This window comes from Accipiter gentilis, chromosome 22 (genome assembly GCF_929443795.1).
Source record: "Accipiter gentilis chromosome 22, bAccGen1.1, whole genome shotgun sequence".
NCBI lineage: Eukaryota > Metazoa > Chordata > Aves > Accipitriformes > Accipitridae > Astur > Astur gentilis.
The window spans coordinates 18530189-18544970 of NC_064901.1; the positions used below are offsets into that span (position 1 = coordinate 18530189).

The 14782-nt window shown below is 39.6% G+C and overlaps 1 protein-coding gene across 6 annotated transcripts in view; it reads left to right on the forward strand.

Annotated features, from left to right (window-relative positions):
- Positions 1–48: 48 nt before the first annotated feature.
- Positions 49–14782, forward strand: part of ZNF106 (zinc finger protein 106) — a 43576-nt gene continuing 28842 nt past the window's right edge. For 2 of the 6 annotated variants that reach the window (XM_049825172.1, XM_049825177.1), the window contains exons 1-3: positions 958–1086; positions 9555–9640; positions 10951–11012. In XM_049825172.1, the coding sequence (XP_049681129.1) occupies positions 9587–9640; positions 10951–11012 (116 nt within the window). In that variant the 5' untranslated portion in view covers positions 958–1086; positions 9555–9586. Of the gene's footprint in view, positions 100–957; positions 1087–1221; positions 1507–6394; positions 8244–9554; positions 9641–10950; positions 11013–14782 lie in introns of those variants that run through there. The other 4 variants (XM_049825174.1, XM_049825175.1, XM_049825173.1 and 1 more) reach the window with 4 other exon arrangements.

The following is a 14782-nucleotide window of genomic DNA, read 5'->3' on the forward strand; positions in this document are numbered from 1 at the left end:
CGCGCTGGCTGTGCCGTCGGGCCTCGCTAACTGTGGCTACGTCAACAAATGGCACAGTACAGAAATAACCCTATTTATATCAGTGGGGCTTTTCTCCGGGTAAGTTACCCTCTATTGGGAGGAAGCGTGCCAGCCCTTTTTCTGTCACCAGAGACGAGGGCAGAAAGCGGAAAGCTGCCGTTCGGAATCACGGACCTCATCTTTCTTAGCTGAGCTGGGTAGCCTTTCCTGAGACGTGTTCCTTCTTGGGCGTGGGTAACTTCTTCCCTGTTCAGGCTGCCGTTAGGATCCCGTGCCTGCCGTGAGGCTGCTAACTGGGAGTGCGGCTCGGAGCGTTCGCAGTACCGAGGCCCGCAAGCAGCTTAGGCGGCTCCTTGAGGCTGTACGAGGCCCCTCTTCCAGTGGAACCGCTGTGATCCTGGAACGGGGCCTTGGTTTCCCTTCTCTCCCTCTCAGGATGCTCAGAGCCCTGGCAGCGTTTGGCTTCTTGAAAAGTCCCATTGGGCTAGAGCGTGTCACGCGCTGCCCGGCCCGGGCACAAGCAGCACACGCTGTTGTCCTTCTGTCTTTCAGAGTGCTCTCGGGGCAGGTTTCCCAGACGCGGCAGGACCGGCCCAGCACGATGTCGGTGGCTTCTGGCTGCTGAGGCACCTGCGGTCTTCGGCGCCCGCTTTTTACAGCGGTAGCACGTGGCGCTACGTGTGCCCAGAGCGCTACGTTTACGGACAATAATAACGTTTATTATCGTTATCCGCAGGTAAATGCCCCCAACTGCCAGCAAGCGCCGCTGCCCTCGCGATGAATTTCGCCCCTGCCCAGGTGTCTGGCCGCCAGGACTACGTTTCCCGGCAGGCACCGCGGAGGCGCAGGCGCAGCTTCCGGCGCGCAGCGCGGCCGCCTTCCTGCCAGCGCATTGGCTGTGCCGGGCGCTTGCCCCGCCCCGCCGTGCGCCGCGGGTCTCTGTGGGGTCGGCCCGGCGCTGGTGCTGTGAGGGCGGCGGGCCCCGGGGCAGGCGGCGGCCGGGCCTGGTCGGTCCCGGCAGGGGGATGGGTTTCCGGGCCGCTGGCCTGGTGAGGGGTGTGATGTGTGAGTACCGGGGTTAGGGGGAGCAGAGGGCTGCGGGAGCTCTGTGGCGGCGGAGGGGGTGATGGGGGGTGGCTCCGGCTCCGGTTCTGGCTCTGACGGAGGGGGCGACCTAGGGAGGGGAGCGGGGCAGGCCCGGCCCGGCCTGGAGGGGCTGCAGCGGGCACCTTGCCTTGGGGCGGGCATACGTGTTGCTTTGCGTTGTGAGCATCCCTTATTGCTGCAGTGATCCCTGAACTTTGTTGTGCTGTTAAATACAAGCTTTGTTAGAGCAGGTTCTCTGTTGCAGATGTGTAGCTGTCGTGCTGTCTCTTCATACCTGCTGGAAGCCTTTCCAGGGTTGAAGTGTGGCTTTGGATACAGAGTTCCTTAGTTAACTTCCTCATAACGTACAGCTAAAAAACTGTGTCGTAGTGAAAGCAGGTATGAATGTGATGATAAATGTCTGGTAACCTGAAAGGAGTGGGACTGATAGTGTGAAGTGAGTCTTAATAGTACAATGAAATGTGAGGTATTTAAAAGTAATCATTCATTGCTGCAAGCAGGGTAGCTCCTGTGCAAACTTATATCAAGAACTGTTCAGGGGTGCTTATGAAATTCAACTTGGAAAAGTTTATGAACATTGGATAGAAACAGCATTGATGATTCAAGTTTATGCTTAAATATATTCTAGTGATAGTGCTTTGATAACAATAGTTTCATGCAAAGAGGAGATTTTCCTTTTTACCTTCTGAAGTACAGCTTTAAAGAGCTTTGTAGAACAGGTGAGTTCTGAGGTGTGACCTGAGAGAGAAGAGGATTGAGGGTTGATGGACTTTGTTTTCAGCATGAGTTCCAGGGGCTGCTTTTCCTATATCTCTGCTGGTTATTTCTGTTCTCTTGTTATTTGCTGTTTCTTGCAGTCAACCTCAATTACTGTGTTAAAGTAATTGACTGTTTTGCTGAACTGATAGATCCTAGCCTAAAAAAAAACACTTAAGCCTTCCAAAAATTTTGTTAATAGTCTTGCTGAAGTTTGAAAGTATCTCCCCATTAGCACTGCAATATTTGGGATGAATATTGTAGGTTCGAAGGGCCAGTGCAATGTGGCTTTGTAACTTCTTACCTTGGAAAATAGATTCCTATTCTGAAGTCCCTTCTATTAAAGGCAACTGTATTACTTTTTTTTTTTTTAAGTACTTGCTTGAGTTCAACTGAACTGGCAGTACAAGGCAACTGCATTTGCACCACCACGTAAGTTCCACTGATTTTTTTAGCTAAAATTTGTTAAATAGGCGCTCTATTTTAGCATTTTCAATTTCGAACAAGCCAACACACTGAGTCAATTTGGTCGCTGTGACCAAACTTTGGGTAACTTCTAGTCCATATGTCCAAAAAGTCACACATTTGAAGAGATGTCAGCTAAATGCATCTAATTTATGCAGGACTGTGATATCCAGTACAAAGAATAACCAATAACTATCCTATAAATATGTATTAAAATTGTGTAAGAGATACTAAGACTTGTAGAGAACCTCATCTACGTAAAATTAAGGTATTTTTCCACTTTATCTCATAAAGACGAAATTCATAAGACATCTGGAATCAAATTTAAATTTCATCAGAATCAAATTTTTAAACATCTGTTAATCATCTTCTGTGAACTCTGCCACCAGATGGTGTCATAAGATTTGAGACATTATCTGACTCAAGCCAGTTATAGGAAAACAAGAGGATACTATGCATTACAATAACTTCTTTGGTTTTATAAAAATACTTTTCATATTTGTAGTATAAGGGATTTTTCTCTTCTAGTCCTAGACTGGTTTACATTTTGATGCCATGTTGTCGGAGCCGCTAATATTCAGCCCTGGGACAAACTGTGCTACAGAGATGTAGGAATTAAGGCAGACCCTTGTATTTCTATTGCCTGGTTGTTAATGACTGCTGTGTTAATGTTTGGGATCTGGCACCAAAGCTCCATATGCTGAAGAGTAACCTGACTACCTTGGTTTGAGTGCCTCAACTCACTCTCCAGTGGTTCTTCATACTCTGTAGTGACTGTATGAATAGAAAAAGCTCAGTGACTGACTGGATGCTCTCTTGTGTCTATGTAGATCTTTCTTGGGGAGTCTGAGTCATTTTGCGAAGTCCAGGTACCTGCTTCTGTGGAACTGCAATAGATGGGATGTATAAAGTAGTCTGTTTTGATTTGGCTTCTGAGTCCCTGGTCTTAACTTCTAATTGGTGAAAGAGACATAGTATACATACCTGTGAAGGTTATTATGAGCTTAAATACCCTAGGAAGGGAAAAAAAGATACAGCTAAATCTTACAGAAATATGTGTAAAATTAAGTGGTGGGTATTTCTGTTATTCTTATGAGGGTCTGTTTGTTGAAGGCAAGGTTATCAGAATAAGCGTGAATTCTTTTGCAAGTCACAGAAAAATCTAAATTGGTTAGGTTATTTGTCCCACATCTTGTGGATCACTATGTTGCTTCTTAATAAGACTTTGTCTCAATCATTATCAATTATGTTGGAGGCTGTAATGGTAGTAGGGCTACAAAGACAATTCCCTTCTCCAAAGGGTGCTCGTAGGGCTCTTAGTTGGAATACTATGTCCAGTTTTGGATGTTCCATTTAGTGTTGTGGGCAATTTGGAAAGAGGAATGGCAATTTTAGTAGGCTCAGGAAATGTGGTGTTTGAGGAAAACATCTGAAGAAAAAGAGTTTGCATATGTCTAAAAATGAACAGGCAGTGTAGGGGAAAACAGAAGCTTTCCAGGTGTATGGATTTTAAGTGTCATAAATGACAGCATACAGCAATGATGCTGAAGAGCTCTCTGTTCCAATTAGGAGAGCGGATATCCCTGAATCTTCCAGTGCGTAAAAAGCTATCATAAGTAAGAGCAGTAAGTAATTTACTTTAGCTAAGGAGGAATTGTCATCTCAGTTTACAGCAAGGAAAACTTAGTTTGGGTATTAGGAAATCATTAGCATTGCTTATATGTAGGGAGTTAGAAAGATGCAGTTTGATTGTGACTTAGGGTGTGTATATTCTTCTGGTCTGTACTCCATTCTTAGATTTACTTGAAATAAAAATAGACATCAGTGACAACTCTGTGTTTATGCCAGGTGTTCCTGTGCCTGTGCTGGTCTGTTTAAGGTATTTCTCTGCGGTCTCCTTATCTCCAGTATACCTTCCCTGTATATTGTAAAAAGCCAGCCGTACTCATGGGATAGCATGCAAACAGTTTCTGTTAGATGTCTTCTAGGCTAGTTAGTGGAGTCAACTTTATTGCTTTTAACAGGAACTTAAAGAACTTTGATCTGTGAAATAACTCTTCTCTCCTTCTGGCTCAATGTCAAAACAATTGAGCACTCAGCTGCCCAGTTATAACATTTGCTGTGCATTGTTGCTGCTTCAGTGCTGAGGGGTTTAGAGTACCCTCAGTCTGTCATGGGGATGAAGTTAATCTTGGAAAGCTGGGAGGAATTTACCTTAAAAGTCTTGCTTCTGGTACAAGTATTTTAACTACTGGGCTGTAATATAGTTATCTCCTTAGCCATGTTAAAAAAAATCCACCTGTGACTATGAAGTAGTTTGTACAGTGCATGGTAGTGTGCTAGATGAATGAGAATAATGCTGTTAGTCATGACTTAACTTTAGGAAGTCCTTAAATTCCTGTCTGTTGACCTGGTTAGGCTGCAAAGATCAGCATCATAGAAGGTTAAAGTGCCTCCCACATATGCCCAGAAGTAATGTTAAGGTAATTGGTAAAAGTTATGGTTTTGTAAGGGGATGTGTAGTGATTTCAGATGCCTCAAGGGCAATGAATCTGGGAAGGAGAGAGAGTCTTTGAATATTGGTGCTTTATTCTACAAAAATTCTGCTGGAGGTGATGAAATTTGAGCATAGGTCTCTGGCTTGTTATGATGAATTACTTGTTTTGTACAACATTCTCAACAGCGGTACAGGGCTTTGATGTTTGGAGCAGTGTGTAATACAGGGAAGTGGTTTTATAGTCATAAAATTTTTCCTTAAGAAAATCTCTCTCTCTTACTAGGCTTTAATAAATCATTTAGTTAGATTAACAATCGTTAACTGCTTTGTAGCATTTGTTTATCAAAATAGGTGGTTGGATACAGCTTTCATAGGCCTATGTGGGGTTCTCCAGGTTTTCCTGTGAAAAGACCAGGCTTCTTGGCAGATTAGCAAAATAAATTGTGCTGATCATCAAACTACATATGGTCTAGCCTAGCAGTAGTTAAGTGTTTCCCAGGGCCTAAATACAATTCCCTTCCTAATTCTTCTGAGCAAGAGGCTTCTGTCCAAGTCAAAATGACTTTGTGTCCACCATTTCCTTCCATCAAACAACTAAAGATTTCATGAATGTGCTTTGTGGTGAGTTGCGTCTTTCCTCTCTGCTCTCCTGTCCTTTCTCATGTCTGTTGCAGCTGTATTACTGTTCTACAGCTCAACTAGGACGTGTGCAATCAGTTGCTGCAGGAGAGAAGTCGCTAAAGCAGGAGGAGCAACATCCCTGTGAGGAGCTGAGGAGCATGTTGCTGCAGAGCATTCTGCCACGGTGAACTTCTAGACTCCTGTTCTTGTCAAGGGTAGAGTTTCCACTGCTATCTGTAGGGACATGCAGCATTTAGGCAGGCCTTTAGACAGGCCAGCACTGCTGATCTCTCTGAGACCTCCTGAGGATTTCTAGGCAGCTGGAATGCTGGGCTGCCCGCCCCACTGCATGGCACTTGTGGCTTTATATAGTCAGTGTTCAGCCACTGATCTGTAGCAGATTTAACCTTGACGTACATTTTTAATGTATGTTATCCGGTAAGGTTGAATAACTGTGGACAAATGGATGTTGTAGCAGGAAGTAGTCTAATGCCTTATTTTCTTTGTAGACTATTTTTACTTGTGAGAAGTATTCTCCAAAAATCTCCATAGCGGACTTGCTTAAGTTAATTAAAACTGTGTGGTGTTTCCAAGCTCTGGGCAGGTGCAGGATTTGGGCAAGTTGCATTTACACCACACAGTTGTAAAATGCATCCCTTCTCTTTAAAACAAACAAATAAAAAATCACCCGCTGAACAGTTATTCTCTCAAAATAGAAAGTTGTCATATTATCTCATTTGTTTTGAAGGCTTTACATTTTGCTGTTGACATGTTTCTCTTCTATATGGTGGTGGGGTCTTTTTGGCAAAACCTTATCTTTGCTTGCAGTTTGCTTATTTTTTTTAGAGTAGCTCATTTTCCTATTAAAGTTCCATAAGTAGTTTCTTACGCTATGCAGCCATTCGGTGATTTCAGAAGCACAAACTGTTAAATCTGATAAAAGCTTGAAGGTTGTTTGGTGTTTAAAGTATGGGATTTTTTTTCTTTTGTTAGGAATCCAAATATGCCTGCATTTATGTAGAGAAAGCTCTGTTTCTGAAGTTTCTCGGTATGAAAGTTTTGTGATTGAACAGACAGTGTATGAAGAGATGAAATGCCATCACTGGCTACACAGCTCAAAGGCTGTCTGCTTTTTGTCACTGTTGCATAGTGAGAGAATACCTTGAATTTATAATGTTTTTCAAAGTACTTCATGAAGGGTCTTTTACAGTGAAATTGAAGTATTTCATTAAAGTGAGCCATGGGTTTTATAGCAGAATTTGGGAGAAAGCTAAGGATGAAGGGAGGTGGTTTATCTCTATGTAGACAGTAAGTCAAGAGGTGATCTAGAAATAGAACGTGGGTCTGTCTTCTCCCAGTCCCTGTAGCATCTACTGAATCTCTTTACAGCTGAGTCCTTGCCTCTAAGGGCTTCTCTCTGCTGAGGTGAAAGTTTCACTTTTCATAGTGACATCCAATAGCATTTGAATTCCATTAGTATTTTTAGTACTGTCATAAGTAATGCCCAGTTGATTGGGCAGTTAGCCTAAAACTCTTCCTGTAATCATGTGTAGTTACTATATGTTTTAATTAGCCAAAACAGGTGTAATGTTAGCTCTACTTGTGAAAGCTTTTTAATGTTACGTGCTAACTGGTGTCAGCAAGTCACCATACTTCACTGGGCTGCTTTTCCTGATTTAAGTCCCATGCTGCAGTTTCACCCTTGTGCTGAATGAATTCTGTAAATACTTTAGTAGTCTTAAACACAAGCCTGAGCACATGTAGGGTATTACACCACTAAACTACAAAGTAGTGCTAGTGAAGAATGTGGGGGGAGTACAGAATATTTTAATGCAAGAGGAAGTATCTGAAATTGGTGTAGTGATTAGCGCCCTTGCTTTTTAGGTGTAACTTCATATTAATCACATTAAAACAGATTTCCTATATTGGGTAGGCATCCAAACCTTTGTCACTTGTCTATAATCATGAATAATTCTTTTATATTTGTTACAGCTGCACAGATTGTGTATAAACAGTATGTTGATGATGTGCTCCTAGACTCACCTAATAACCTACTGGAAAATCATGAGGCTGAAATATCTCATTTTCTGTTTCTACTCATATTAGCTTAAACTTTCCTTAACTGCTGTCTCATATACTCTTTATATGTGGTTTCAAAGTAATTTGTTCCAAAACTTGGTATTTCTGTGTTCTGACCTTCCATGAAAGCAGGTGCTTTTGCATGCACATCACTGATATCATATGAATTTATATGCATACTCTATATGACTTAGGCTGGTACAAAGTTCTGAATGATCTTGTACCTTTCTTGGGGGTGATTTGTCAAAATAAATTGCTTTTACTAATGATTTGAGTACATCGGGTGCCCATGTGATGAAGCTAGAGAATGCATATTTAAACACTATCAGGTATTTCAGTGAGATCAAGAATGGCACCCTAGAAATGCTGGTTAGGGAACATAAAAAGATGATTGAATCTCCTGTTGTGTTTTAAGTGTGTTTGTTTCGGTATGATGATGTGGATTTTTATAGGGAAGAAACTGCTTTCTCTGTTGTCTAAAGGTGAAAGGGCTATTGCAACTCTCAGTTCCTTCACCTTTAAGCTGGACAGATGCTGGTGCATATATAACTGTACATGGACATGCAAATCTGGAGGAAAAGAGTTATTTATCAAAGAAGGACATTTTGGAATGAGAGTGCGTGTGGTTTTACTTGCTTATTTTTGTTTGTTTACAGTTGGACAGTACCACTGAATGTCAGAGCTGCTTTAACTCTAGGTAAACTGGATTTCGTAAAAATCCAGCTCTTGCCCTTTGTTCACAGCTTCTAGTCAGAGGGTTTGATGCCCCTGATAGAGAAGGTTGATGGTATTAGAATTAACTTTGTAGGGTAAGCTGTGGAGATGAGCTGTTGAAGGGCTCTTGTAGGTTAAGTTTGATGATATTAGCTAAGTTAGCGCTGAGGTTGACTAAAGTCAGATAGCAAAGCTTGGAAGGATTTGTCTTTCCGTGTGGAGATCTAAAAATGCCTAGTAGTAAAAAGATACATTTCTTTCCACTTTAGGGTGAGGAACTGCCTCTGCGAAGTCAATAAAAAATCACTATAATGCTTGATCATTCTGCATTTTAGTGTCTTTCTCTTAAAAGAAAGGGCAAAGATTATACCCTGTTACTTATGCAGACATATCTGTCTTTGTATTATAACCTAGACTGTTATGTACTTCTCTAATTTGATTGCTCTCCTTATGAATTAAACATTATGATAAAATACATATGGCATTTAATTTGACCTGCTGGTGCTTTCATTTGCGTATATATACAAGTCTTAAGTAGATCAGTGTAAAAATGTTTAATTTTCTAGTGCAAAGTTTTGAATAATATTGTACTCTTGGGACTAATTAATGAAAATCAATAGCTTTTATTAATGATTCAAATACGTAAGGTGCCATGTAGAGCGTGGTGTTACAGAATGTATCTCAAGATGCTGTCTAAATTGAGCATTTCAGTACATGCATGTCTAGTTCTTAGAGAGGTTAATGAGAAAAATACTGAATTTAAATCACTTCAGGTTTTATTTTATGGTGAATAAATGGACTGATAAACCTTGAAGACTAATGGTCTTTGATGTCATGAATGGCCTTCATTTCATTTTCATAGGGCCTTAAATATCTTCCTTGAGCTGCCCTGTGTACCAAAAAAAAGATCTTTGTTTGCCCTGCTTGGTTTCCCTAGTTCCTTAACTTCCACTCATCATCCTAGTTGAAAAGTGTTCTCTTAATCTGATTTGAGTAGCTGAGAGGATTTCTACAGATCTCTGTTTGCTTGTAGAATGAGTGCCATGTCTTGGAGGACAAGGAGCGAAATGAAAGAAAGGGAAAGGTACTTTTTATTATAGCTGTTTTAGACGACTATTCAAAACTAGCTTACCTTTTTTTGAAGAATATTGACTATGCACAAGAAACTTAAAGAAACTCAGCATAAGTGTTTTCATAAATAGTAACTTATTTTTACTTCCTTACTAAAAAAGATTAATGAAAAAAAAAAAGTAATCCTGAATGTTGGTTCTTTTAAAATTATTTTTATTTGCAGGTACGGGATAAGATCTTTCCAGAGTAATAAGCATGGTTCGAGAACGAAAATGCATATTATGTCACATTGTGTACAGCTCAAAAAAGGTAAATAATTAATGCTTTACAGCTGTTGGTAGATACCAATATGAAGATACTAATAAGAAATGTGTGTTAATACTTCCATTTTAAAATTGTGCCAAGTGTGAGGGTTTTTCTGTCTACTGGGAATATATTGATCTAGGTCTATCACAAATCAAATAATATATTTGCATGTGCTTTAGAGTATCTTTCTTGAAATGACCTGTGCAGTATGCTTGATTCTGAATGTTAAAAATATTGAGGTCTTTGAGTTTGTCATATTGTATAAAGCTACTAAAGTGAAAAGCGCTCACTCATTTAGCTATGAATTATGGTATGTTAAGTATACTGTAATGCACAATTTTTTAATTCCTTTTGGGAGGTCTGTGTTTCTGTATGGAAGGAGAATGTGGAATTATGCAGCCCAGCATGTGTTTTCATTAATGTGTCAATTTGGTGTGTACCTTTTGTGTACTGCATATCATGCAAAGCCTGCATTGAAACGGACTTTTTTAATGGACCTTCATATGTTGCTTACCCACATGGGTACCTTGCAAATGCCAATGTATTAATTCCCACAACTGTCCAACCCTGAAGATGTTTCTTTCCCTTTGCAGATGGGATTTCAAGGACTAAAGAGGATAGTGATTAGTTTCTGTTCTTTGAAGAATTCCAAACACTTTAGCTTAAACATAAAGAGAAAGTTAAATCTTCTGAAATGCTTCCTTTCACTGACTTACAAACATTCTTTCTCTTCCAGCAGCTCTCTTTCAATAGCAATTAATTATAACAGCACTGCAGATCAAAGGTGCTGTAAACCACAAACTGGTATGTTATGTACATCTCAGTTTCTGAAGCGCATCTGGCACAGTAAAATAGTACGTGATGATGAAATTACAGCTGTATCATAATACAAATACAGAGAGTCTGCTCAGATTGCACAGGAAAACTGTTTTAAGTGCTATGATTCTGGAGAGTGGTCTCAATGAGACTTTTAATAAAAATTATGATCAATAGTAATTTGTCACAAATCAGTGTGATAAGCTTTGCTACATGCACTCCTGTTTGTCTTTCTCCTGGAATTCTGCCCCCCTTCTGTTGAATTCTAATGACTCCTGTGTGTCCTTCCTCAGGAAAGGTAACATTATATGACTTCCTGAGAGTGTGACTACTTGTACTTTCATGGTCATAGAAACAGGAATGGCAACTGCTATAGCCCTACAGGAGTAGAGTACACCTTCCTGCAAGGCAGGAGAGTTCTCCAAAGTGAGCTTTTCACATATGATACACCATTTTGTTTTGTTTTGACCAATTTTACTTTTTTCCCCATGTTGAAGGAGATGGAAGAACACATGAGAAGCATGCTTCACCACAGAGAACTTGAAAACCTGAAGGGAAGGTATGAATGAGAACAATCTTGCATCATTCCTCTCTATGCATTTTATATGTCACTCTCTGGAAGAACTCATGTCCTATTTCCCATATAAGCTGAATTGCACTATTTATTTTTATGCATCACTTAGTTGCATGTCTTGTGATAAAGCTGGCAATGAACATGTTCTCTTAATGTCAAAAACTTGAGGCAAACAATGATGTGGAAGAAAGCTCTCCTGTATTTCTTGGACTGCAGTGAAATAAAATTAAAGAACATGTTTTTTAAGTCTTGGCATTTTCATGCTTGGTTTCTTGGAAGCACTAGAATTCTGCTTTTGACAGAATTATGACCACTGGTATTTTCCTTTTTAAAATGTTTTTTTAGAAGTTTTCAATGATGTAGAAACAATTATTGATCTTTTAAGCCACTTTGAGAAGACTGCTATCTTGGATGTAAAGTCTGCATCTACTCGTGGATGCCTTGTCCTCTGCCACCCTGGTCCAGTTGTTTGGTTGAGGGACCTAACCATCGTGGATGGTGTTTTCCTTCTGATTTCCTTGGTTTTATTTGCAACCTTTGGAAGCGGGAGGAGGGAGTTAAGGGGTATTCAAATATCATCGTGATAATATGGAATCAGGTTGTAACCAGAGTGCACTTAAAAGTGCTTTCAGGTGTATGGGGTTTGACGTTGAGGTAGCCAGAGGGATCAGATAGTCTGCACTTATGTATATGATCTACAAACTAATTTTTAATCATTTTGCAGCACAAATTTTATATGGAAGTGGCAAATCTCTTTTAAACATCTTTTAAAGGACTAAAGTGATCCTCTTTCAACTCTTAGAGGTGTGGGAGATCCATTTTGTCAGGACATCCATCTTGTATCCAGGGGAGAAAATCTGTAGACTACCTGTGTTTGCATGCTAGCTTTTCATTCATGTAGCTTTTATTCTGTTGTTTTGTGTAAGGTGAGAGCAGCTGTTAGGGCTCGAGTCCCCTTTTTTTAAGGAGTTAACTATTAAAGAAAGGCTGAGTGAAATTAAAACTCTCATCTGTAGTGTGATAGATACTAATGCCAATGTAGTTAAGTTGTGCCAGGTTGAATTCTAGTAAAGCTCTTAAACTGTTTTGTTTTATAATGTTTCTAAAGTAGAGGAGGTTAGAAACTTATTTCTCTTCAGTAACTTCTTATGTGAAAAGCATACATAGAGCTGCAGAGCAGCATCCATGTTTGGAGTACAAGATTGTATTACATACATGCCACAGATGAAGACATTTGTTGGAGCCAGCTGTATAGTATTTTATACTACTGTTGTGTATAATTGCTAAGTGTTGCTGTAGTTTCTCTAAATCAGCACCTTAAAATGTTTTTAGGTTAAGACTTCCAGAAAATCTGTAGCACATCTGTATGCCCACTTACATCCACTAGCATTTCAAATTCTCTCTCTAAAATAAGAAAATAACCCTAATTGCAGGACAACAAGTAAAAAGATACTGCTTACCTTGAAGTGCATATTGGCTGTCAGTAAATAACCTCTGTTGTCTAATTTCTACTTCCCTTTAATATTTGATTAAATTGTCTGGAGCTTCACAGCACATTAGTAAACTGGGAAAAGAACTTCTATCTTCAGAATCTCCATCACCAGCCTGTCTTTAGGCAGGGGTTGTGTGGACTATCAAAAATGTTAAAATATATCGGAAAGAAAATTAAATAATCTTTCCGTCTTGAAATTAAATTTGTTTTAGTGGGATTCAGAAAATCTTCAAGTTGTCCAGATTAACAAAGTTGTCTTGTGTCACATTGAGAAAATGTATGAAAGCAGCTTTTTGGAATCTATTTCATTAAGAAAACCCCAAAACCCACGCTTTGTAGTAACGATAGAGGGCATAAAAATTCCACAACCTCCTTTTTTTTTTCTTTTTTTCTTTCCTCCTGCCATTGCTATCCCTTGCTCAGCCCTATGTTTCTGGGGTTTCTTTTGTTTTGAATTCAGATACTTACTTAAAAAGAAAAGAAAACCAAAAAAAACCCAGATGATTTTGTGTTCTCTGCTGTGCCCCATACAACTGGGTCTTGGGAGCTAAGAACATTCTGAAAATGTGCCTGGGATCAAGCACATCATGCTATTTGATATCTGTCCTGTTGAGCATGAAAAGGATTTGGTCTGTTACTGAGGAGCTGGGAAGGGGTAGCTCAGAAACCAGAATGTCCTCTGCACTAGAAGCTGACTTAGGGCTTCTGGTCAACTAACTTGTAGAGCATTTCTGTTCTGGACTTTCTTCTGACAATGATTCTGAGATCAGCTTAAAATGTCATGTATTTTGGCATCTTATTTAGTTCGTTAGTTTATGACTCTTGAAGGCAACAGTAATTTCTAGAAGTTATATATTGTGTCTGCAGTGGCTTGCAAGTGATCTGACAATTCTTGGTTTTCCATTTCCATAAGACTGAAATTAAATTACTTTTTTCATCATCATTACATTTTCTATTACTAAGGTAACTGTCTTTACTACTTCTTTCGGAAGAATGCATGGAAGGTACTTGTTCTCAAAATGAATAATGAACTTCATTTTTCACTGTGCAGCAGCAACCTTGTTCTCTTACCCCACACCTCTCCTCCTTCTTCCCATTTAAGTTTAGTAGAAGTCTTTTAGGAGTCTTACAGCCTTGTAAAGCAAAAGGTACTCCAAGTAAAAAATGTGAAGCACAAACAACAGCCTCATGAGTGTGGTTTAGTTGTGTAACAGGATAATACATTAAAGTGTGTAGTATCATACTACTCAAAGTATTACTATCTTCAAATTTGACATCCTACCTGAAGTAATTTTTTAGACTTCCTGTAGGGAAGAAGTAAAGGAATGAATTGGTTCACACTTTTCTCCTTTTAAAGTTAACTTTGTAATCTCAGGGGCTAGAGTAGTTTTCTGAAACATTTTAAGGCTCTTCTCTTCTTGAAGTCTTACGCAATGTGGTATATAAGGAGAATTGGATGTCAAGTACAAAGCTTTAGCGTTTTGGTTTTTGGTTTGTTTGGGTTTTTTTATTAATTGGAAGTGAAATAATGCACTTGTACGAGGAACATTGAGTCTGCCATTTGAAGTATGCATCCAGTAAATAAAGCTCTTGGATGTTTTCATACTGAGAAAACTTTTGTCATGTGTATTTCAAACTGCTTTTGGCCTTCTTGTTGAACAACTAAGATTGTGTGGTGTTCCTGTGTGGTAGGGAAATGTGTAGGCATGATCAGCGTATGTCGTGGAATATGCTCAGTTCTGGCTGATAAAAATGGGGATGGGGAAGGAAAGAACCAAAGGAAATCTGAAATCTCTTAAGTATAACTAACTGAACTCCTAGCCAATTCATCTTCAATTAAAGCAATTGCTCATATAAAAAAATAGTGTTGATTTTTCTTTAGGTTCATATAGATTAAGAGGAGGACAGAGAAGTCTAGTCACTACCCCCTTGAGTCTTGTCTTTCCAGACTGTCAGTTGGTACAAGAGGCACAGCTTTGTAACTAGTAACTCACAAGTTAGAAGTGATAGAAATAAGTTCTTTGTCCTTAGGCCAGCTGCTAACTCACTGGCTTTTTCCAAAGTAAGTAAAACTTTGCATTTATTTAGTTAGTCTATAAATGAGGATGATGGAAGTTTTATGAAAGAATTGAAACATGGGTCTTCTGAAGGATTTGGATTGTTCTCTAAAACCCAGTTAGTACCACTGAGGTGTGTTTCCTGTTGAAATGTCCTTATGATTGAAGTGGAACGTTCCTGTTTTTCAACAGGAAGACAACTTTCT